The 22,946-nt window shown below is 63.8% G+C and overlaps 1 protein-coding gene across 1 annotated transcript; it reads left to right on the forward strand.

Annotated features, from left to right (window-relative positions):
- Positions 1–227: 227 nt before the first annotated feature.
- On the forward strand, positions 228–22,946 carry NKD2 (NKD inhibitor of Wnt signaling pathway 2). Its single transcript, XM_086675205.1, has 9 exons — positions 228–393; positions 662–741; positions 17,956–18,016; positions 19,167–19,294; positions 19,887–19,982; positions 20,488–20,635; positions 20,904–20,988; positions 21,644–21,771; positions 22,040–22,946. Exons 1-9 carry the CDS (start codon positions 288–290, stop codon positions 22,570–22,572), a joined length of 1,365 nt encoding a protein of 454 aa, XP_086531331.1. The 5' UTR covers positions 228–287; the 3' UTR covers positions 22,573–22,946.

The following is a 22,946-nucleotide window of genomic DNA, read 5'->3' on the forward strand; positions in this document are numbered from 1 at the left end:
GGCGCCGTCCCGCCACGTCCCCACGCGGCACGCGCCCCTTCGAGGGCTCCCTGGCGGAGGAGGCGGCGGGCGGGCCGCGATGCGCTGCGGTCGGCGGCCGCGGGGGGCGCTGCGGGGGCCGCGCTTAAAGCCCGGGCGCGGGCGGGCGCGCGCTCTCAGAGGGCGCCGGGCCGCCGTCGTCGCCTCTCTGTCGCGTTCCGCCCCCCCCCCTACCCCGCCTGGGTGCCCGGTGCACGCGCCCCCCCGCGGACGCCCGCCCCGCCCCTGAGCGCGGGGCCCCGGGCGGCATGGGGAAGTGTCAGTCCAAGCGCGGCGAGCGAGGCCACTCACCGGCCCCCCGCGGCCCCCCGCGCCCCGGCCGCGCCGCAGCGCCCCAGAGAGAGAGCCCCGAAGGTGAGCGCGCGCGGCTGCCGCCGGCTGGGACCCCGAGCCCAGAGCCCGCGGGGTGCGGGGACGCCGCCGCGGGGGCTCCGGGAGCGCGCAGGTTCCCCCCCCCCCCACCCCCGACACCCCGACCCCAGTCCCTGAGCCGTGAGCCCCGGGGCGCGCGGGGATGGGGTGGGCGCGCCGGGCGGGGACCCGGCTCGGGGCTCAGGGGCTGACGCGCGTCTCCTTCCTCCTCGGTGCCTCGTTTCCCGCGCGTCCGCTCGCGCGGCCGCAGGGGACAGCTTCGCGATGTCCGCGTACGCGAGTGGCCACAAAGGCGCGGAGGAGGCAGAGCGGCGCGTCGGCGGCAAGCAGGTAGGCGCGGGCCCGGGAGCGGGCGCCAGAGTTGTGACCCCTGGTCCGGACCTGCGAGGTGGCACGCCGCCATGGTGACCCCAGCTGGGCCAGAGCCCGTCCCTGCCCAGCCTCTGAGTCCCAGGCTGGGGTCTTGTGGCACCAGGGCCTCAGGATCCCAGCTGGAGGCGTCGGGGGCGGGGGCTGGGCATCAAGGTGCTTTAGAGTCAATGGCTTGCACTGGGGTTTGAGACCACCGCCTCTCCCGTCTGTGGGGTGGGTGGCCACTGGCCTGCAGGGAGGCTCATGGGAAAGCCAGGCTCCAGATGCGCAGCCAGGGGCCCCGACTGTGGGCTCAAGACCCAGCCGTCGGGCAGAGTGGGTTTGAAAGGCGTTGGGTCTAGAAGCAGAGAACGGCCCCTGCCTGGGGTACCGGGGGGACCTTGAGTAAAGTAAACCCACAGTTTGTCAAGCAGAAGGTGGTCCCAGCATTGGCGTGAACTGGGTCCCTGTAGAGGGCCACCCCAGGTGGCCGAGGCCCCTGCCCCTGTCCTGCCTGCCCCCACACCCCCAAAGTCCACGGCAGGCAGAGTGCATCAGCCCCCTTATTTGAAGGACGTTCTTCTGGCTGTTGCTAAATAAAAATTCCACGTCTGTTTAGACACTTGTGCAGCGGGGTCCTGAGAAAGGGCTCAGATATGTCCTGAAAAGGAGACACCCTGGAGTCATGTTCGTGCTCTCTGGGAGTGCCGTGAAGTAGCGAATGCACCAGAGGGCATTTTCTGGGTACCTCGTAATAACGCTGGATGGACGTGTGCCCCTCCATGCAGGGGACCAGACAGCACTGCTGGTTTCTGCCTTTTTCCCTCGTCAGAGAGGTGCCAGTAAGGGGCTGGAGCCTCGTCAAGGCTCGGCCGTCCTCCACGTGGTCAGTCAAACGTCACCTGCCTGTAACTTCACATCGAGGTCAGGCCTGGGGGTGTGGGCACAGGGCCTGGCTCTGTGCGCTCAGGAGGTCTCTGGGTGAGCGCACTCACTCGTTGGGAACGTGGCAGTGACACGCCGGGCAGTCCCAGCACCAAGCGGCCTGCTTCTGCTGGGCCACGGGGCTTGCAGAGAACACGCTGTTGCCGATGAGAACACGGGACTGGGACTGGAATGGCCCTCCAGGCCCGCGGGTCCCGGGGTGGCCCTCCAGGACAACGGGTCCCGGAAGGGCCCTCTGGGCTCCTCTGTGATCTGAATGTTTGCATTCCTCCAAAGTCTGTTTGTTGAAGCTTGGCCCTGGGGTGATGGTGTCAGGCGGTGGGAGCTCTGGGAGGTGCTCAGGTCATGTGGACAGAGTGCCTGTGACAGCGTTCGTCCCTCAGAAGTGGCCCCACAGGGGTAGGTCCCTGTCCCATCCGCTGTGGGAGGACACTCGAGGAAGCACCATCTAAGGGTCAGCGAGGCCGCACCAGACACGGAAACTGCCCCCACCTCGACCTTGGGGTTCCGGTGTCCAAAGTGACAGAACTGAGTGTCTTTACAAGCCCCCAGCGTGTGCTGTTCGAGCCGCCCAAGCTCATTGGTGGAAGCAGGTGTCTTAACACCAGGGTACAGGAAGAGCAGAATGACCTGAAAGACGTTTCGGCTTTGAAACAACAGCGTGGCTTCTACTGTGTCTCCCTCATTTGGCCGCGGGGATGTGAGCCTTTGGCACCAGCCCCAGGTTGACCCACTGGCCCAGGTGTACCTCGCTCCAGCTCTGGTGTCCTTGCAGCCACCGCGTCCCTGAACGTAGCCTGGGCGGCTCTTGCCCAGCACGGGCTCGGACCCTGGAAACCGCTCGGTCAGAGACATTTGGGGGTCGGGTCCTACGTTCCTCCTGTTTACGGCTTGGCATTCTGCTCCCTTCTGCTCTGACCGTCCAGCTCTGTTCATGGCCCTGCCCCCCAGGGGTGCCCGGGGAAGGCCAGCTGGAGTGTTCAGCGCGCCCCGGGGGGACATGCGCCTTTTCTGCAGTTGGTCAGTGGTTCCGTGCCGACCGAGCTGCCCTGTGTGGTCACCAGAACTGTGGCGAACCACCTGGTGGAAATTAAGTGTGTGCCCACCTCCTGTCACCTGTCCCCCTCTTCCCCCAAAGTAAAGGAAATGAGGTCGGTTTTCCCCCTTTTAACGTCCGTGCACCATGCTGGCCCCTGGTGCCTACTTAGCGCACGTCTAAAACACTCTTGTAAATATTAGCATTTTCTAGGCAGCTGGACCGCCTGTGTCCAGGTCTGGAACGGTCTTCCTTGTTGCTTCTGGGAGACGCTATGGTTTGACATTGGCAGGACCTGTCTCCTCTGCCAAGTGCCCCCCGAGGGGCCAGGCTGTGCCGCGTGACACGGGGGTGTTGGCAAGTGCCGCCCAGAGGACCCCGGAAGGGGGTCCCTCGGGTCGTACATGCAGGGCGTTACCAGGAACGAGGGCAGCAGCACCAGAAGCACTTGACGGTGCTGTTTCTAAAGCGGGGGCACAGCCTTCGGGCGGCAGGGTGGTGGTTCCAGGTGGGGACAGCTCGGGGCGGCAGGTGAGGACCAGGCGAGGCCGGGGGCCAGGGCAGAGGACCCCTCCGTGTTGGTCGCGGTGGGCCGGGGTCTGGCCGGCAGAGCCTGTCCCCCGTGCTGGACCGTGGTCGCAGAGGCACTTCCCGGGGCTGCTGGTCTCCCGAGAAGCTCCCAGCAAGCTGCGGGAGACATGGCAGGTGCGGCCGCCCGCCCCGGGGACAGGCGGGCTTGTGACGGCTTGTGTCTTCATGGGCGGTGGCTTGAGGGAGCATGGAGCCTCCTCATCCACAGGCGCCCTCGGGGAGCTTCAGAGAAGCACCAGGGTGGTCCCCGCGCTGGGAGTGCCGTGCCAGGGTCTCTGCACGAAGTGAAGGCAGGACCCACAGTGGCCCGCAGGCCACACGCCCGTCTCACTGCTGAGAGAAGCCCCGAGTGTCAACCCCGAGTGTCCATGCTGCCCTGTGGAGCCATGGGGCCACCGGATGGGCCAGCCGGTGCCAGCCGGGGACAGGGTCTGGGGCCCAGAGGAGTGTGAGGTTCATCCGAGCACCGATTTCCTTCCCCTGCACTTGTGGGCTCCCATGTAAGCATCTGAGGGGCCCAGCTGCCCCCGCTCTTCTCAGGGAAACCCCCCTCAGCTCCTCCTGCGCCCCCTTCTCCCCCGCTGCCTCTCCTGTTCCTTTTCTCTCAGGCCTGCTGGAGGCTCGCTGGCCTGTGGGGAGGCCCAGCGGGCCCTGACCATCTCGGGGTGCGGCATCCTCTTGGTCCTTGGGGACGCCCACATGTGTGTGCTTAACCCAGGAGGGTCCCTGGGTCCCCAGGTGAAGTTTGGAGCAGATCAGCCCCTGACCCCAGCAGGAGGGTGTGGGTGGTTCTTCCTGAAGGAAGCTGGACCCCTGGTCTTATGTGGGCACCGGGCGCCGGGTTCCACATCTTTCCGGAGTCGATTGATAGCTGATCCATGTAAGCACGTGCTGGGAATGGCTTAGAATGAAGTATTTTCTTTTATTTATTTTATTTTTTGAAGTCTACTTATTTATTTTTGAGAAGGAGTGAGTGAGTGAGCAGGGAGGGGCAGAGAGGGAGAGAAAGAGAATCCCAATCAGGGTCCACGCTGTCAGCACAGAGCCCACTTGGGGCTTGATCCCACAAGCTGTGGGGTCATGGCCTGAGTCGAAACCAAGAGTCAGAAGCTCAACCGTCTGAGCCGCCCAGGCACCCTAGAATTAAGTATTTTAAAATAATCATAATGAAAAAGCAGCCTCGGGCTACCCGTATTGGCTGCTGTATCAAACTGCCTAAAACCGCGGACATTTATTCTGTGCTGGTTCGGGGTAGGAGGGGGGGAGTCCGAAACCAGGCTGTCAGCAGCGCTGTGCCTCCCTGATGGCTCTGCGGGACGGTCCTTCCTGGTCTCCTCCAGCTCCGGGGGCAGCCGGTGTCCTTGGGCTTGTGGCCGCAACAGCCCCATCCCTTCCCAGGTCCACATATGGCCTTTTCCCGTGTCTCTGTGTGTCCCCTCCTCTTCCTACAAGGACACCAGCCACTGGTTAGAGTCTGCTCAGATCCAGCACGATTCCATCTTAACAGACGACATGTGCAAAGACCGTGTTCTCCAATAAGGTCTCGATCTGAGGTTCCAGGGAGACGCGGGTTCCGGGAGGCACCGTTCCGCCCGGTACAGCTGCACGACGTGCCAGGTTGGAACACGCTGCTTTCCTCATTGTTTGGCCTAAAAGGGACTAGCAGCAGCCGTGGGTAGCAAAGCTTCCCGTCGAGGCTGGTGCGGCCTTCACACTAACGTGTCAGCGGAGGCCCTTGTTCTGAGGCCGACCCGAGTGCGTCCACACTGAGCCACAGCTGAATAGCTGTTTCGGGATTTGCTGATCCCAGAACGAACCTCTAGACTTGCGTTCTCTGAGCAGGAACACTGAGCAGTGCTGGGCACACGCAGACAGGCCTCTGGTGTCCAGACAAGCTCTCGGCTGCTGAGGCACAGCAGTCGCGCTCCCCAGATCCCTGGTTGGCCCCATCTGGGTCAGCTTTAGGTTCTTCCGCGGCCAGCCTGGAAGGGAGGGCGGCTGGCAGGTGGGCCCTCCCGGAGGGTCTGTTAAAGGGATCGTGACATGGTCGCTTTGCACCCGGAACAGCTGGCGTTGACTTGGGGCCAAGTCAGGGGTGTGGAGCTGTAGCTTGAGGCGGGAGACCTCAGGAACCCCCCCCCCCACAGGCCAGAAAGCCCCTGGGCCGGGTAGACCCTGAGGGCGCTATGCATCCACAGGCACCAGCGTCCCCAGGTGGCAAAGACACTCTCCAGCCAGACCACCCGCAGGACGCAGGCTCCTCCTTCTCTCCATGCCAGCGAGCAGGCCCTGTCCCCCCGCCTGTCCCACCTTCACCCCGTTCCTCGGGAAACCCGTCAACTCAGGCTCTTGATGTTGAGGGTTAGAATCAGCCATTTCTCCCCGCCTCTGCTGTGACCTGCTCCCCACGCCCCGCCGCCCACACACATCTGCGACCCGCCCTCCACCTCGGAGCTGAAGGGGCTTTGGGGACACAGGGCTGATGCCAGCACCTCCTCAGGGAGGAAGATCTGAGAGGCTGACACCCCTCCCTGCGTCTCACCTCTGACCTTGCTCAGGGGCACCCACTCTGCCCCTGCCTCCGCCCTGGTCCTGCCCTAGGGCCTTTGCACGTGCTGCCCTCTGCCTGGAAGCCCATCCGCACAGCTCGGCTCACCGCCTCCCCGCCTTCAGGTGTCTACTCACACGTCAGCTTTTGGGAGGCCTTTTAAGACCCCTGCCTGGAACCTTCAGGCCCTCCCAGGGGCTGGGCTGGTGCTCCCCAGGGAGACCATGGGCCTTCACGGGCTCAGTGCCGCCTCATTTGTACCACTTGACCCCAAGTGCAGGTACCCGGAGTGTGGGGTCACTCGCCTTCAGCGGGAGAGCCGCACCGTCCGATTTCCACGTGAGGCCAGAGCCATCGTTCTGGACGCTCCACCGTGTGTGACAGTGACCTGTCGGAACGGAGAGCTGGCTTGTGTCAAGACCCTCGCGGGGGCTGCCCCTCTGCTGAGAAGCCCGGCTGAGACTGGACGCAGGTCCTCACCGGGGCCCCACCTGTGTCCTGTGCCACCCCTGCAGCCTCGGGGGTCCCGCCGGCAGCCTTTGTCTCCTCTCCAGTCACACTGGGTCCCTTCTGTCCCACCTGCTGTGCTAGCTGGAGTTTGCCCGCGGCGCTGGGCGGCCCATAGCAGCCGGAACTGGAAGGCTCTGTTTTCCTTTCATTCTGCGATGTCCTCCGAGGAGAGTATAACTCGGTCTGAATCAGAGAAGGGAAGCCACATACCAGTTTTAACACGAAAACTGACCCTGGACATTATGTTAGCGCGGCCGCTAAAGCTTCTCGGAGGACTCGGATTCCGAGCACGGCCAGGACTCAGTAGCCTTCCCTGCCGTCGGGAAGGTGAGGCCACCGGACTTCGTCCCCGAGCCCCCGCCGTGATGGCAGGACCCTCCCCAGACGAGGGCCCGCCTGTAACCGTGGGTCTCGGGTCCCAAGCCTGTGTCCTTCTGGGACTTGGCCTCTTGCAGGAGCTCAGGGGCGGGGGAGGCCCAGGGTGGCTCTCCTTACCTTCTCTCTGCCTCAGCCTGACCCTCCAGAGGGACCCCTGCAAGCAGCCCCTCAGTCCTTCCTTCTCTGTCATCTGGGGCCTGGACAGCCAGCCCTCCTTCCAGCACCTTCCACTGTGCTCCCCAAAGCTCACCCTCCTCTCCATACACTCTGGCCTGCAGCCCTCAGCCCCCAGCCCCCAGTCCCCAGCCCCCAGCCCCCAGTCCCCAGCCCCCAGCCCCCAGCCCCCAGCCCTCAGCCCCCAGCCCCCAGCCCCAGCCTGCAGTCCCCAACTTGCAGCCCCTAGCCCGCAGCCCCCAGCCCCAGCCTGCAGTCAGTCCCCAACCTGCAGCCCCCAGCCCGCAGCCCCAGCCTGAAGCCTCCCTCTGAAGGCAGTCCCACCTGCGCCAGCTCCCTGCCCACTGTGTGGACAGCCCAGGCTGTCGTGGGAAGGTTTCAGGCAGCGCTGATCTCTCCAGACCCAATGGTTCGCTGCCCATTGGCTGTGGGACTCTGGCACATTCTTCGCCTCCTGCTGGTGAGGTCAGGGTTTCACGCTCAGTGTCGGGAGCAGGACGGTGCCCACAGCCCCATCCTCTGGGCTCCTGGCCTGGGTGACCAGCACCCCGTCCCGGGGCCCATCCACTTTTGCTCCTCGGGGTCTCTTCCTGCCCCCTGGTAGCTACATGTCAGGAGTGTCCATCAACCTTGCCCGGCCCAGGAGCACCTGTCCAGCTGCCTGCCAGCCTTGTCCCCCAGGGCTGTGCTGGGCCTAAACTGAGGTGTCTCCCCAGCCCTATGCCCACGCCCTCATCTACGCAGGACGACTGGCTGGCCACCCTGGGCCCTTGTCTCCCTGTCACTCAGCAGTTCCACCAGCCTTGGTCTCCACCAGGCTGAGACCCTTGTGTCCTCGCCACGCACACCCCTGCAGGCCCCGGCTTCCCACTCAGCCTCTGCCCCTTCGCTGCCCGCTCAGCCAGGTGCTCGCACCCCTGCACAGGAGCCTCCCCACGCCCCCAGGAGTCCGAGTGTAGCCGGGTCTTTCGTGGTCGTGGACCCCCCTGCCTGACCTCCCACCGCCCCAGTGTGGCTTCTGGCTCAGCCCTGCCCGCGGACATCTGAGTGCTCCTCGGCCCAGCTGGGTTTCTGAGGTTCTGTGGGCCCTGTGTCCCTGTGTCCCCGCAGGTGCCCTCTGCACTCCGGCCTGCCCTGCGCTCACCAGGCCCTGGGGCCCCTGGGAGGACGGGCACCTGCTGTCTCATCCTGGGGCTCTGTAGACCTGCTCCTTCTCTGCGCTTGGCCACAGGCCCCTCTGGGCAGGCTGAACCACAGAAGCTTCTGGGCCCCTCCCGGTCTGCAGACCTCACCCAGTGGAAGCACACAGGCATAGAGTGATCTGTGTGCTCTGGGTGGGGGTGGGGGGGGCTTCAGGACTGGCCTTCACTTGCCCAGGTCCTGGCGTTGTTTTCTGGGCATGGAACAGGGTTTCCGGAAAGATCTCAGTGCAGCGATCGTTGCTTGGAGGGATTCCCAGGAAATGGGGAAGAGCGCTGGAAGCCAGCCCCACGAGAGGCCCAGACAAAAGCCGCTCTGCAGGGGGACACGAGCCAGCGGTCCGTCCGTCCATATGTCTGTCCAGGGCTCTTGGTGGCTAACTGCCCCCTTCTTGCTCCTTGTAAGGAGACAGCCACCAGGCAGGGCCTGGCCCAAGTCACGCCCCAGGTCACGCCCCAGGTCATGCCTGAACGTGTCCGTCTTCCACACGAGCATCGACACGTCCTTCCTGTGGAACCCCACGAGGACCTGTTGTGGCAGCGTGAGATGGCCACCAAGACGAGTGACAGGTCTGTTGTGTCACGGGGCCGGGGGGGCGGTCAGAGAGCTGGTCACGCCACGGGGGGGCAGAGAACTGGGAGCATAGTTCGGCTTGCCGTCACGTGGGGACCTCAGCAGTGACGAGGCGCACAGGTCGGCTGTGCCCCCAGAGGAGGCATGCGTGTCACCTGTCAGGCTTCGAAACACCTCGGTAGCCGTGCATCGGTGTTATTGGCTCTTTGGCAAACCTGTTTGCTTATCTGCACTCGGGAGCCTCTTTCCTTGGCGGGGGACGGCCAGGACCCTCTGCTGTGGGCTCTCCCACGCTCAGGCCCACAGCACACTCCACTGGCACGTAGGCTCTCCCCCCTCCTGCGTGTGCACCGTTCGGGCTGTGGGCTCCCACCCCCGGTGTGTGCGCCGTGCGGCGGGGGCTGGGGTGTGGGTGAAGCCTGGACCCCATGGTCCCGTGGACATGAGGTGGAGGGGGTAGACGTGGCTCGGTGCACGCTACCAGAGACACGAGCGTTCTCTCCAGGCACCTTCATAGGCTGGCTGTGGAGGTTGCAGCTTTTCTTCGACCGAGTGCCCGAGTGGAGGCCCAGACACGGTCCCCTGAGGGGCTGTCCCAAGGTGTCCTGCAGGGCAGGGGCCACCCTGCACACACCCTTTCTGCCCTCTGCTGCCCGTGCAGCGGCCCTCCTCATGGGGCCCGGGACCCCTCTCTGTCTGGCACCTGCTGGCACCTGCCTTCTCATTCTGCAGAGCGCCCTCCACAGCGTGACCCAAAACATCCAGACACCGGGTTCAGACCCGGGACGTGAACCACAGCACAGGAGGAGGGGGCTGGGCACGGGCTGTCCTCCCTCTGCCTGCCTCCGGGGCATCCAGCGTGGGGACACAGTACCCTTGACAGCCCTTGCCTGGAGGCTGAATTTGGGAGCAGGGTGGGGCCCGGGCCTAGACAGCCGCTCTGCCGAGGGCGCCAAGGTCAGGGTCACGGCCGACAGCGGTCGACTCCTAGCCACGATGCAGCAGGTCAGATGTCAGGGCCTCCGGATGTGCAAAGCGGGCCCCGCTTTCGGTCCTGGCCTGAAGCCGCTCACTGAGGCCTTGGCAAGGCAGGATGGCCGGGCGGGCCAGGGTCCAGCTGGCTCTCCCTGTGGCCTGGGGAGCCTGCACACGTCTCCAGGCCTCAGTTTCTCCATCTGTAGGTGGCGGCATGGGACTAGGCGCCATCCAGTAGAACTGGACTGGATGTACCCACACTGCCCACAGGGGTCACCCTCATGCTTGAAATGTGGCTGGTGCAACAGAGAAATGGATTTCTAATGTGGTTCCATTTGAATACGTTGAAATTTAAATGGCCACGTGGCCGTGGCTGTGGCTGCCACGTGGACAGTACAGCCCCGGGAGGCTGCATTTGGGGTGTGGCCAACTCCGTGTGCCCTCCCTCCGCGGCTGGGGTTGGTCACGGCGGTTTTCGTGTGTTTCAAGGAGTCGCCAGCCAGATCAGTGTGAGAGTGCGATATGGGTGTATACGCCCTACTCACGTGTGTGTGTCGGGGGCTTGGCTTTTAAAATTGTCAAGAATCCTTTTAGACGAAAGAAGGCCAATCAGACCATTAGCACTAGCGTTTCTATGGTTTACCTTGTGCGGTGTGCAACACGTTCTCGACACATAAATGTGGAAACGGGGGAGTGCACCATGGGAGTGATACGTGCCGTGCCTCACGGGATGAGGGAGAGCCTCCTAAAACGAGGGCAAATTGAAGCTGGGAACAGGGGCTGCCCTCTCTCCCTGGAGACGAGGAGTGAAGACGGCGAGTGGCTGGGCTGAGGGGAGGCACCAGGGCGAGATTCCACGGGCGTCGCGCCAAGGGCCGTGCAGGCCCGGGGACTGGGCTGGCCGGAGGCGCTGACCCAGCTGCCCGGAAACCGATGTCACAATGGAGGGACTGCGTTTGCCATCCTGCCTCACACAGCAGGGAGACTGCACGGAGCACGGAACACAGCGACCGTCAGACGACGCAGCGCGGGGAGGTGACCCCTGGGAGGCACGGGGAGCAGGCGCTGGTTTCCGGGTCACAGCGTAGAAAGAGGGAGCGGGGACACCAGCAGAGGAGGGGCCGCCTGGAGAGCGGGGGAAGGGGGTCCCCGCGGGTCCAGGTGGGGGCCGACCTGCACAGGTCAGAAGCTGGGAAGGAGCCGCCAGGAGCGTGTAGGCGGCTTGTGGGGTCCAGACAGGTGTGGGAAGTCAGGTCCCCTCGGCAGTGCATCCAGGCTGGGCCGTCAGGGGACGGCACGGCGTGACAAAACAGCACTGTGCCCCACAGAATCCAGCCCGACCTGCAGCGTGCGATCGACATTGCTCGGTCTCGTGAACGATTGAGACCTCATGACCGTGACCTGAAGAAAATCCATCGGCACAGACTGAACCATAACAGGGCTGAGAAACAGCCCAGAAGACATGAAAACGGTAATACTTCTCACGTGTTCACGAAGGTAGAGGAAACGTCACCGGAGGTGGGAAGTGCGGACGCACGTTCTAGACGGGAGGACACGGCGTCCCAGTGAGCAGCGCGCAGTGGCGGGCAACGTCAGTGACCTCTCCCTACGGGAGGCTAGCGCCCGGCCAGCGGCGCCGTAGACGTGGGCCAGGACGGAGCACAGAGAGGGGCCTGCACGGCCGTGTGCGCAGAGCGCCGGGGGCTGCGGGACCCCGTCCTGGTCCGACGCGCCTAGAGAGCGTAGAAGGAGGAGAGCAGCAAGGATTTGAGGAAATACGGCCCCAGATTTTCAAACGTAATAAAAACTCTAAACCACAGACCGAAGGTGCTCCGTGCCTTCAGGCAAACGAAGAAAACTGTGCCAGGATGTCTGACAATCCAATTGCTGAAAACCAACAACAAGGAGAGAAATTTTAAGGCAGGCAGAGCAAACACATCTTTCAGTCTCGTGGCGGGAGGGCAGGGGGGGCCTTCCAGCCCCTGCCGACACCTGCAGGCCTCGCCTACGAACTCTGGACGCGACCCGTTCGCTGCAGCGGCAGGGTCAGGACCGCCCGTCACAACAGTCATTTCCCCCTTCCGCAGAGGGGAAACCAAGGCACGGTAGGGTTAGGGGATTGCCCGGGGTCGCGCTGCATAGAGCCGTGCAGCCGGGACCCAACCCAGGCGGGCCCCGTGCTGCTCACGGGCTGCGGGAGTCAGACAGCGGGGCATGGGGGGGACACCAGGTGGGGTGAGTCCCGGGCCAGAGGGCAGTGTGACCAGGCGACTGTGCGGATCCCGTCGTCATCCTGGGAACCACTGCGCTGTGTCACCTGACCAGCGGCCCGGCAAGCATGTGTCCTGCACTCGGGGCTCGTCCTTTGCACTTGCAGTTCCCGGTTCTGAGTCCAGATCGTTGCTTAACTAAGACGTGTGCAGGCCTCCTTGAACGTGGGAGGGGTGCGGGCATAGGAGGGGCATGGCCGGCACGAGCTGCTCCCTCTGAGCTCAGGGGTCTCCCCAGAGGCTGGGGGGGCCATCCGTCCCTGCCGTTCAAGGGCTGTGTTTGCACGTGACGCGAGCAAGAAGGTTCCAGAGGAAGAAACAGTGCGTATCACCTTCCCCAGAGTAGCCCAGTCCTCAGGGTCGTGTGCCGGAACCAGATAGGAGCCCTTCAACACTCCCAGCCCGTTCTCTGCTCAGCACACGGACTGCACGGAACAGACGGCACCTTCTAAAGTAAAAAACAAACAAACAAAAGAGACCTAAAATCCATGGGTTCTTTTCCAGCTTTGGGATTAGTCTTCCGGTGAAGTGGAAACATAAGGCTTTAATACAAATGAAAGAACGGGAGAAGTCAGGGTTCCCGGGGAAGATTCAGACAGAGGGGAGCCGGCTTCTGGGTCTGCACTTTATTTATTTATTTATTTTTTTAACGTTTCTTTATTTTTGAGACAGAGAGAGACAGAGCATGAACGGGGGAGGGGCAGAGAGAGAGGGAGACACAGAATCTGAAACAGGCTCCAGGCTCCGAGCAGTCAGCACAGAGCCCGACGCAGGGCTCGAAACCACGGACCGTGAGATCGTGACCTGAGCTGAAGTCGGACGCTTAACCGACTGAGCCACCCAGGCGCCCCTTAAATTTTTTAATGTTTATTTATTTTTGAGACAGAGAGAGAGACAGAGTGTGAATGGGAGAGGGGCAGAGAGAGAGAGGGAGACAGAGAATCCAAAGCAGGCTCCGGGTTCTGAACTGTCAGCACAGAGCCCGATGCGGGGCTCAAACTCACGAACGGTGAGATAATGACCTGAGCCGAAGTCAGACTCTGAACCGACTGAGCCACCCAGGCGCCCCTGGGTCTGCACTTTAAACCTGGTGCGTTCAACCTTGTCTACACAGGACTGGCCTGGGGTGCAGCCGCTTCCCAAGGGGATGGGGGGCTCTGTGTTGTGTTTTGTGGCCTCTGGCCAGTAAGCTCAGAGGACAGCAGCAGGATATGGAAGGTCAGTCACCCTTGATTTTCTTTTTTCTGGGAAATTATAAATCGTTAACTCTGAAGACAGAGACAGGAGCAGGCGTGTTTGGGAGCAGACAATCGAGTCTGCAGGTCAGCTGAGAAAAGTGTTCTCTAACATTTAGTGTTAGACTGAAAACAGTTCCTGGATGCTAACGTCCCTGGGGATGATTTTAGCATATTTATGGCCCCTTCTCAATTATCTGGGGTAGAAGTGTGTGTGTGCATGTGTGTGCATGTGCATACCCGTGTGCGCGCGTGTGTGTGTGTGCACATGAGATACCATCCCACACGTGTATATTCACACGTATGTGTCCTCTCCCCCCGACATCCCCATGCACTGGGGCCGGCCGCTGGGCTGCGTCTTCCACGGCGTGTCCTGGGTTGACGCTCCTGTCCCCCGTGCTGTGGTTTCTCAGCCATTCCCGCCACACACTTGGCAACCATTCTCCAGCAAGGTCCAAGCGAGGGGTCCTCGGGGACAGTCTCAGGGTGTTTTCTGGGGGGAGTGGGTGCTATTAACCTCTAGAGACCAGGGGAAGTGGGGCATGTAATGCATTCTGTGTCTTTTCTTAATAAAACAAGCAATTTTATGGCAAACCGTGTTGGGGATGAGACAGAGAGGAACCATTTTTGTTGTCCGACCTCATTTGGGGAGTAAGTTCCAGCAGAGAGCTGGCGTGTGAAGAGACAGACACATTTATTTCGGGTAATTTGGTCCCCAAATTACCGGGTTTCTAGACATAAATTCCAGATTGGTGATTACAAAGTCTGATGAAACAGCCCTAACCTAGAAGCACCGATGGACAAAATCTGGAAAGGCCGCTCTCAGGTCTGGAAGCCTTGTCATTGTGAAAGAAAGAACCAGAAGCTGAAGCCCGCCCGCCTCCCCGGGAGCCTTGGTCTCAGGGTCCGGAGTCCTGAGCGGGGCCCCCGGGCCTCAGCACGCGTGTCGGAATCATCAAGCCCGTGAGGCCGCCGTGTCACATCTGAAACTGTTTAGCTGCGGAAACCGAGAGGCGCACTTCAAAGCCGCCCGAGGCGATCCAGACAGACTCGCTGGCGGGTCGCCGCGAGGTCACACTCCACCCGATGGCGGGTCTCCGCCTTCCTGCCTTCCTCTCGTCAAAACAGAGTATGGGGGCAACGCTACCCCGGGTCCCGAGATGCGTGTGGGCGGACGCGCCCCCAGACCCCCAACCGCCTCGGATTCCTGGCAGGCAGGCGTGGGGGTTCTTCTCATTCAAAGAGCTTTGGAGGCAGGGGCCCTCATGGGACCGCGGGCCGGGGCTCCTGTCCCCCGCCACCCCTGCAGCCTCCTGCCCTGGCCCTCGTCCTCCCCAGGGCTCTGCACTCCTGACCCTTGACTTGGCCTCGCTCTCTGCCTTTCCCCACAAGGCCCGGGTCTGCGTGCTGAGCCCAGACTCCTCACCTCTTACCCCGTGTCAATCCCGCCCCGTGTCCTGAACCCCGAGAACCCGAGCGTGAGGCCCCACCACCCACAGTGCTCGCCGGGCCTCTGCCCTGCACCCCTCGGCCTCCCCTCCTGGGCCCGCAAACCCCCATCTGCCCTGTCACTCCACCGTCTTCCGCCACACGGTAGGCAGCTCCTTGCCTGGCCTCCCACCCGGCCACCCAGCACCCAGGGCGGCCCCCGTCGGCGGGATTAACCCAGGGGAGATGGTCCTGGGGGCTCCTGACGCTGCAGCCCTTGGTCTCTGGGAGTCCCGCGGCCGCTCAGCGGTGCCGATGGCAGGAGCCGCGCGCTGGTGGCTGAGAGGGATCCTTCCCGTCCAGCCACCCAAAGACCCTCCCTGCTCTGCTGTAGAGCCACCTGCTTCTCCTGTCATCACGTCCCCGACGGTCAGGAACCCTGCTGGCTGGTCGGCACCCCCAGCGCGGGGTGGAGCTGGTGTGAGCTGGGCCACGATGGTGGGGGGCAGGTGGTGTGGCCGTGGAGGGGCCGGGAGCCCCGGACGTGCCGGTGGGGCCTGCGAGGAGGGACCCCCCCTTGTTTCCGACTTCATGGGGATGCTTGAACAGCACCTTCTAGATGGTCGTGAGGGGCCACCCGGCATTTCGGGCCACCCTCCCCTGAGGGTCTGGGGAGCCCCAGTGGCTGTTATGCCAAGAGCATCTGGTTCTGGAAAATGCCAGCAACACACCTGCCCGGGGCCCCTCCCTCCCCTCCCCTGCCTCCCCCATCTCTGTCTTCCTCTCCCTCCCTACCCCCACCCCATCTGTCACCCTCGCCCCACCTCTCACCCCTGCCTGGACTCCCCATCCCACCTCCCTCCCACCTCTCTCCCAGTCCTGCCCCTCAGAAGTGGAAGCAGCCTTGACCTTACATTTGAGGAACAGGCCAACGTTTCCAGGACCCTAGAGGCTCCAGGGCTCCAGGTCGGGAGTCACGAGGTAGCTGTGAGGTGCACTGAGTGGACCATTCTGCCTTTTAAAAGTTTTTTAATGTTTATTTATTTTTGAGAAACAGAGAGAGACAGAACGTGAGCAGGGGAGGGGCAGAGAGAGAGAGGGAGACACAGAATCGGAAGCAGGCTCCAGGCTCTGAGCCATCGGCACAGAGTCCGATGTGGGGCTCAAACTCACAAGCTGTGAGATCATGACCTGAGCTGAAGTCGGACGCCCAACCGACTGAGCCACCCAGCTGCCCCTAGTTCTGCATTTTTTTAACACAGAAGAAGGGGCAGTTCACAGGGCAGCAGCTGGCAGGGGCGAGGTGGAGGGAGGCACGCGCCCACCGCTCACCGTGGGTCCCAGCAGCCCAGCCCTCCGTGGAGATGCTGGATTCTTGTCACAACAGAACGTGCTCAGGTCCTTGCTGTCACTCCTCTGGACTCAACACACAGCGAGCATCCGGGGGAGAACCCGGCTCTCAGGCAGGCCGAGTGTTGTCTTGGGGAGCACACACACAGCTGTCCCTTCCAGCCGACCTGCCCCCCGTTTCCGGTCGCAGCCTGGCTTTGAGGCGGAAGCTGAGCCTCCCCTTTGTGCTCAGGATGTTCTCACCGTGGCCTTGTGTTTACAGCAGACCCATGAGATCCTTCCAGAATGCTCAGCATTATTCCACAGAGAGCAGTTTTTGAGCCCACGCTTTAGCGGGTTGAGTAGGAAGAGGTCTTAGAAAAGCGGTTTTCCTCAGGTATTTCCAGGGGTGAGAGAAATGGGTTTCCAGGAAAGACAGACGCTGAAATCTGAAAAGTAGACTCCTCCTGGGGGGATTGTTTGCATAACCCCAAACCCCCACACCCACATGGCCTTGACAGGAGCTGGTCCCGGCCAGGACGTGCACGTGACCTCTCGGACCTAACACCACGGGGTGGCTGGCCCAGCGTGGCCACAGTTCTGGTGGCGTGGGGGTCCCCCACAGGAGAAGGATGCCTGAGAGAGGTCCCCCCAGGGGTGGGGGATGGCGTGGGGGTTCCCCAGGGGTGGGGGATGGTGTGGGCGTATCCCCAGGGGCGGAGGGTCCTGGGGATCCTTGGGAACATGTGGCTGGACCTTCTGGCTTTTCAGGGGAGGCCGGAAGCTTACTTTTTTCGTCCAAGCTCCCAGTGTCTCTGCACCCATGGGCAGCGGTGGGGGCATCTGGCAGGCCTCCCCTGAGGAGCTGGGTTCTCCTGGCCTCCTCCAGGGCCTGTCCGGTGAGGGGCCACTTGCTAGGGAGGACGAGGAGCTTAGGAGTCTGAGCTGGGGGTGGTCTCAGCAAGAGACGTGGCCTCTGGCGGGGAGCGAAGGGTGTGGGCAGGCTGTCGCCGCTCTGGCAGGGGCGGGGGCACCCTGGCGGGCTGGGGAGGGCGCTGCTGTGGGAGGTGGGCCCTTGCTGGGACTCCCAGAGGGGCAGATGGTTACGCCCTCTTCTTGATGGGACCCCGCCATCTGGGATTCGGCCCCTTGGGGCCCCCTGGGCAGGGCCCGCAGCACATCTGGCCAGGGGCTGAGGTGGGTTTGATGTGTCCCAATCCAAGCTCTCTGCCCCCCTCTTTAGCCAAAGCAGCACAGATTTAAGGGTGTCTGTGTAACGGGGACGAATCTGTCTGAAATCACCAGTCGCAGGGACAAGAATCGTCACTTCCCCACAAAGGCCCCTGGGAGGTTTGCCGGCTCCTGGGGTGGCTGGTTTCCACACCATCTTGGGGCCCTTTCGATTCAAGGAGGCTTCCCCGGTCACGTCTGGTGTTTCTTTCTCCACGTTGTTTGCTTCTGTGAATTATTTATGCAACTCCCCGAACTTCCATTCAGTAGCTTTCCTGCCGAAGCCGCTCGGATGTGCTGAGGATCTTTCCCCATTTTTCCGTAACTGGCCTTGAGATGGGCTACGGGGTCCTCTCACGCCGTCCGGCTGCCCCGAACGCCCTCCCCGCCGCCGCCGCCCTGGGCTCTGGCAGCCGAGGGGGAGGGCAGCCCGGCACCTGTGCCGGGCTGTCCTCTAACAGCAAAGGCTATGCTGCGGGCTCAGGCAAAGGCCATGCCACTCGACCCGGGCACGCGGGGCGCATTCTACGGCAGCCGCTGCGCACACAGGCAGCCACATCTTCCGGACATGGTGCAGTTGCATCCGCATGACCCCGGGGGGTGGGGGTTGCTTTCTGAAATCCGAGGCTCAGTGAGGTGTGGAGAGGTCATATCTCTCAGCCGAGAGCAGATGACAGCCCGGGAGGCTGGCGTCCGGTTCCGGTGCCCAGGGCTCGTGCCTGGGTCTCTGCTGCTGAGCTGTGTCATCTGGCTGTCCTGTTGCTGTTGTAGGAGCTGCTCAGCGGGGACCTGCAGGAGGGACCTTTCTGGGAGGACCAGCGTCCCCTAGAGGGTAAGTCTCCTTCCCCGAACCTCATCGATAAGCCTGACCCAGGGCACGAGCAGGAACTGCGCTCAGAACGAGCTGAGTCCCTGGTGACGGGACAGCCCGCTTGGCATGTCCCTGAAACCCGGGCCAACCCAGGGGGCTGTCGCAGGTGCCACTGTCCCCGGTCTGAAAGGCAATTTGGCCTTAAAATATACTTCGAAATAACCTTCTCTCGGGGCTCCCTGCGTGGCTTAGGGGACTTGGGTTTTGGATCTAGGGATGTGAGCAAAAGCTGGAGTCCCGAGGGCCTCTGACCTTTTATGTGTCTGGATCCCCATGAGCCGGCGTGCAGGTGGGATGGCCAGGCTTTGTATAAAAGCCATTTGGCAAACCCAGGGTCAAGTCTGGGTCTGACATCCTGTGTCAGCACAAGGCTGCCGGGAACGGTCAGCTGGGAAACGTTGACTGGCCAGAGTCCCGGCCACACGTCTGCATCCTCAGTGGGGTAGACCGCCCGTGGAGCGTGGCAGGTTATCATCAGATGTGCATCGTGTGGGGTGTAAGGAGGCTCACCAGCAAGGCTGCCTTCAGAGGGGCTCCGAGACCCTCCTAGCTGGGGGCTCAGGCCCTGAGCACGCCCCCCACTCCCACCAGCATGGACACCTGCCAGCAGGTGCTAAGCCAGGACAGGCCTGAGCTCCTCTCCCAGAGCATAAACGAGCCCGGAAACGAGCGCTTGACTCGTTTGGTGACTGGGTGCTTCCCACTGGCGCTCAGCACACAGGCATCCCCTGGGTCCTGGAGTCCAGGGGAAACTGGACCCAGTAGATGGGGAGAGGGGGCATCCTGGGCCGGGCCCGGATGGTGCTCCTGCCCCCCTCGGGCAGGGACTTCCCTGGCCTGGCCTGCGGGGGGCCTCCTCCCCGGGGCTCCAAAGTCACTGCTGCCAGGGGTGCGGGGGGCAGAGGCAGGAGGGTGCAGCTGGTTAACCCTGGTGAGGGCCGCCCCGCCCTCCTCACAGGTCCCTGGCGCCTCCTTGGGGGGTGGGCTCTCAGCTCGGACCCTGGTGGAGGGGACCAGAGGCTGGCAAGGACTCCAGGGCTCCCTGGCCACACCTGCCGTATCCCTCTGCCCCACCCGGAAAGGACCCTTCCCGGCCCTCTCCTCCCTCCAGTGGCAGTCACCCCTGAGAAAGCCGAGGGCCGAGGCAGCACAGGACAGCTCTTTGGCGTGCTTGATGGAGAGAAAGCAGCAAGCCGCGAGGGCCCACGAGGGCTGGGCAAGAGGCACCTGAACATCGATGTAGGTCTTTGCTCCTCCCTGCCTGCCAGGAGGTCCTGGGCCGGGATGGTGCCCCCCCCCCTCGGGAGGTCCTGGGCCAGGAGGTCCTGGGCCGGGATGGTGCTCCCCCCCTCGGGAGGTCCTGGGCCAAGATGCTGCTCCCCCCTCAGGAGGTCCTGGGCCGGGATGGTGCTCCCCCGTCAGGAGGTCCTGGGCCGGGATGGTGCCCCCCCCTCGGGAGGTCCTGGGCCAAGATGCTGCTCCCCCGTCAGGAGGTCCTGGGCCCAGATAGTGCTTCCCCCCCTCGGGAGGTCCTGGGCCAGGATGGTGCTCCCCCCTCAGGAGGTCCTGGGCCAAGATGCTGCTCCCCCGTCAGGAGGTCCTGGGCCCAGATAGTGCTTCCCCCCATCAGGAGGTCCTGGGCCAGGATGGTGCTCCCCCCCCTTTAGGTGCCCCCCCCCATCCCAGGAGGTCCCGACTTATGGTTTGTGCCTGCCCGCCTGGAGTGGGGGAGGGGCTGGTGTTGGAGGGCAGGCAGGGCCCAGGGCCCAGGCCCCCCTGTGTGGCGTGAGGACGATCCTGCCTGCCTCCTTCTGTCCCGTGTGCCCTGCAGGCGCTCCAGTGCGACGTCTCGGTGAAGGAGGACAACCATCAGGAGTGGACGTTCACATTCTATGGTTTTGACAACAATGGCATAGCCACCAGGGAGGTGAGGTGCCAGGCGGCCCCCGGGGAAGGCTGGGACAGCAGACACACAGAGGTTGCCCCCTCCCCGCCTGCCCTCTCAGAGCCCTGCCCTGCGGGGGGGGGGGGGGGGGGGGCGGACTTTTCCCAGGCGGCCGGTGAGGAGGGTCAGGGCTGGGGGGCAGCCGAGAGTCCCAGGGGCTCCCCTCTGCCGGCCGTGTGTGCAGGACGTGTTTGGCTTAACGAGCAAAATTTTGACAGTTTATCTGATTCCTAAGTCTTTTGAACATAGAGTCAGTTTCAGATGGAAAGGGTCCCAGAGATGCGATCCCAATAACAAGCAGGGCTGTCCCAGGCTGCCCGGTGCACGGGCTGGGCTAAATTCGGGGGCACAAAAAGGCCGCTGAGACAAGCTCTGTGGGCGTCCCTGGGTCTGTGTGGGAGGCTGTGTGAATCAGGCAGATGGCCTGGAGGCAGCAGAGGGCCGCCCGCCCATCTGCCTGTGCCGGTGACTTGATGGCCGTCCTCAGGACGTGTCCAGCCTGATGCACACCATCTGTGAGGCCGTCGATGCCTCCATCAGCCACCCCTCTGGCAGCAGCAGGACCCTCCGTGTGAAACTGACCGTCAGCCCCGAGTCCTCCAGCAAGAGAAAGGAGAGTCCTCCCCCAGGCCAAGGTGAGGGGCTCCCCTGCTCAGACACCCCGGAGACCCTGCTTTAGATGGCAGCCACCTCCTCCCTCTAGCAGCCTGTCCTGCACACCCCGTCCCCACGGCGCGGACCGCTCACTTCCTGAGCCTCTGGTTCCCTGTCACCTCTGTGTACCATCAGTGCCCCATCCCCGCCAAGGGCAAGCTGTCTGTTCAGTAAACGAGTGAGTGAGTGGGTGACTGAGCGAGTCAACGACTAAGCGAGTGAAGGGTTGCCCCCCCCCCGCCCCCGCAGACCGGGAGCCCACTCACTGCAGGACGGAGGGCGAGCTCAGCGAGGACCCCCGGGGGGCCAACAAGAGGCTGTCGGCACATGTCAGGTGAGTGGGGGGCTCTGCCTCTGGGGTGTCCTCAGTGGGAACAGCTTAGTCACCCCTGCCGCCTGCAGGCCTCAAGGCCGTCCCCTCCGAACAGAGCCACCGAGTCAGGCATCTGGGTGTGGAGGGTGGGATGCCGGCCGAGGAGCCCGGGCACTGCCCGCTGTCAGGGTGAGGGCACCGTCTGGGGGCCCCTCTGGCGGCTGGCGCTCTGCTGGAGCTGAGTGCATTCAGTGTCTGAGTGCTGGGTGAGGTTTGAAGGGCAGTGGTGGGTTGGCCTCGGACCCTGCGTCTGACCTGCTCTGGCGCCCGGCGGTCCCACGTGGTGTCTTGGCGGCCGGCTGTGTGGAGGTCGCATGGCGGTGGCCCGATCCCGGCTGCAGGCTCTGGCCGGGAGGACACTGGAGCCCCCGTAAGTTCCGAATGGGGTTCCCAGTGGTGCTGCTGGGGTCTTGTTGGGGTCCCCGGGGCTGGCTGGGGACCTGGCCGTCCTCGAGGGCCTTTCTCCCGTTCCCCTCTGGGGCAGTGGCTGCCGGACAGAGGCCCCCTGCCCGGGATCTGGAGACCACCTGGCCCAGGCGTCCCCCAGTCCCCCCAGGGCCTGCTGTGGCCCGTGAGACAGCGAGCACTCAGGCCCTCATCCCCACGGTGCACGCAGGAGGCCGGGCGCCGACCCCCACCCCTGCTGTGCACGGGGCCCGTGCCGCGTGGACGAGAACACGGAGCGGAGGAACCACTACCTGGACCTGGCCGGAATCGAGAACTACACGTCTAAGTTCGGGCCTGGTAGGTACCGGAGACCAGCGCTCGGGGTCTGAAGTCCCGTGTGTGGACGCCCCGGGAACAGGAGCCCCCTCCCCGCAAGGGTCCCCGGGTCCCTGCGACAAAGCTCACGACAGTCCCGCATCCAAACGTGGGCGTCCCAGTCGGGTGTGTGGGGTGTGCCTGCTCCGGCGTGAAATGTCCCGGGCCCCGCAGAGGTCTCGCAGGGTGTCCGCGTCCCAGGCCTGCGCAGGGTGTCAGGGGTGGGTCTCAGGGGTGCCTGTGTCTGCAGGGTCCCCGCCGGCACCAGCCAAGCAGGAGCATCAGGGCAAGGCCGTGCACCCCCAGAGCAGGTCCCACTCGCAGGAGGCGGACGCACACGATGCGCACCACCGCAGGTCTCAGCCGCTGGCCGACCAGCCCCCGCCGGCTGCAGACCCCGCCAGGGCCCTGGACGCGCAGCCCCTCCTGAAGGGGCAGGACAAGCAGCCTCTGAGGTCCCCCAAGGGCTCAGGGAGGCCACCTGGGGCGCCCGGCGGAGGCAAGCCCGGGAGAGCCTTCGGCTCCCACCTGCTGGCGGCCCCCGCCCCCGCCCCCCAGGACGGCCAGCCCCCCCAGACCCCGCCGCAGCCCTACGGCCACAAGCGCTACCGGCAGAGGGGCAGGGAGGGCCACTCGACCCCCAAGGCGGTGCTGGAGCACGAGGGGGTGCGGGGCCCACCGCCCCCGCTGGTGGGGGAGGGCTGTGCGGTGCCCGCGGTCCAGCGCCACGAGCACCACCACCACCACGAGCACCACCACCACCACCACCACCACCCATCCTAGTGCCAACCGCGCACCGGCCCCGGCGTGGGCTCCGCGGAGGTGGCGCCGATGGACCTGGTGGGGAGGGCCTCCTTGGCCCCCCGCCTCCCCGCGCCGTGCTGCCCACAGAGGCCGTGTCCGCACGAACACGTGGGATGCCACTGGCATCTCAGCTTTGAAGCTACTCCGCGTGCCCCGTAGACACCCTCCGCGGGTGGAGAAACATAGCCGGTATCTGCTCTTGTTTGTGATTCCAGACGAGGCCCCTGTGGTGCTGGAGGGGCTCCACTCGGACGCCACACGTCCGGTGTGGGCTCCCTGTTACGTGGCCCTTCCTGTAATCTGTTCACGAGGAAGTCCAAAGGGGGCAGCGGCAGGGGGGTGGCCGCACAGGA

The sequence above is a fragment of the Puma concolor genome, chromosome A1 (genome assembly GCF_028749965.1).
Source record: "Puma concolor isolate L17-30 chromosome A1, mPumCon1.1.hap2, whole genome shotgun sequence".
Taxonomy (NCBI): domain Eukaryota; kingdom Metazoa; phylum Chordata; class Mammalia; order Carnivora; family Felidae; genus Puma; species Puma concolor.

Excerpts from the sequence above, each read along its gene's own strand:
- NKD2 (XM_086675205.1), top strand. The coding sequence starts at position 288 with ATGGGGAAGTGTCAGTCCAAGCGCGGCGAGCGAGGCCACTCACCGGCC. Across the intron at positions 394-661 it reads CCAGAGAGAGAGCCCCGAAG|GGGACAGCTTCGCGATGTCC; the intron begins GTGAGCGCGCGC and ends GCGCGGCCGCAG. Across the intron at positions 21,772-22,039 it reads CACGTCTAAGTTCGGGCCTG|GGTCCCCGCCGGCACCAGCC; the intron begins GTAGGTACCGGA and ends CTGTGTCTGCAG.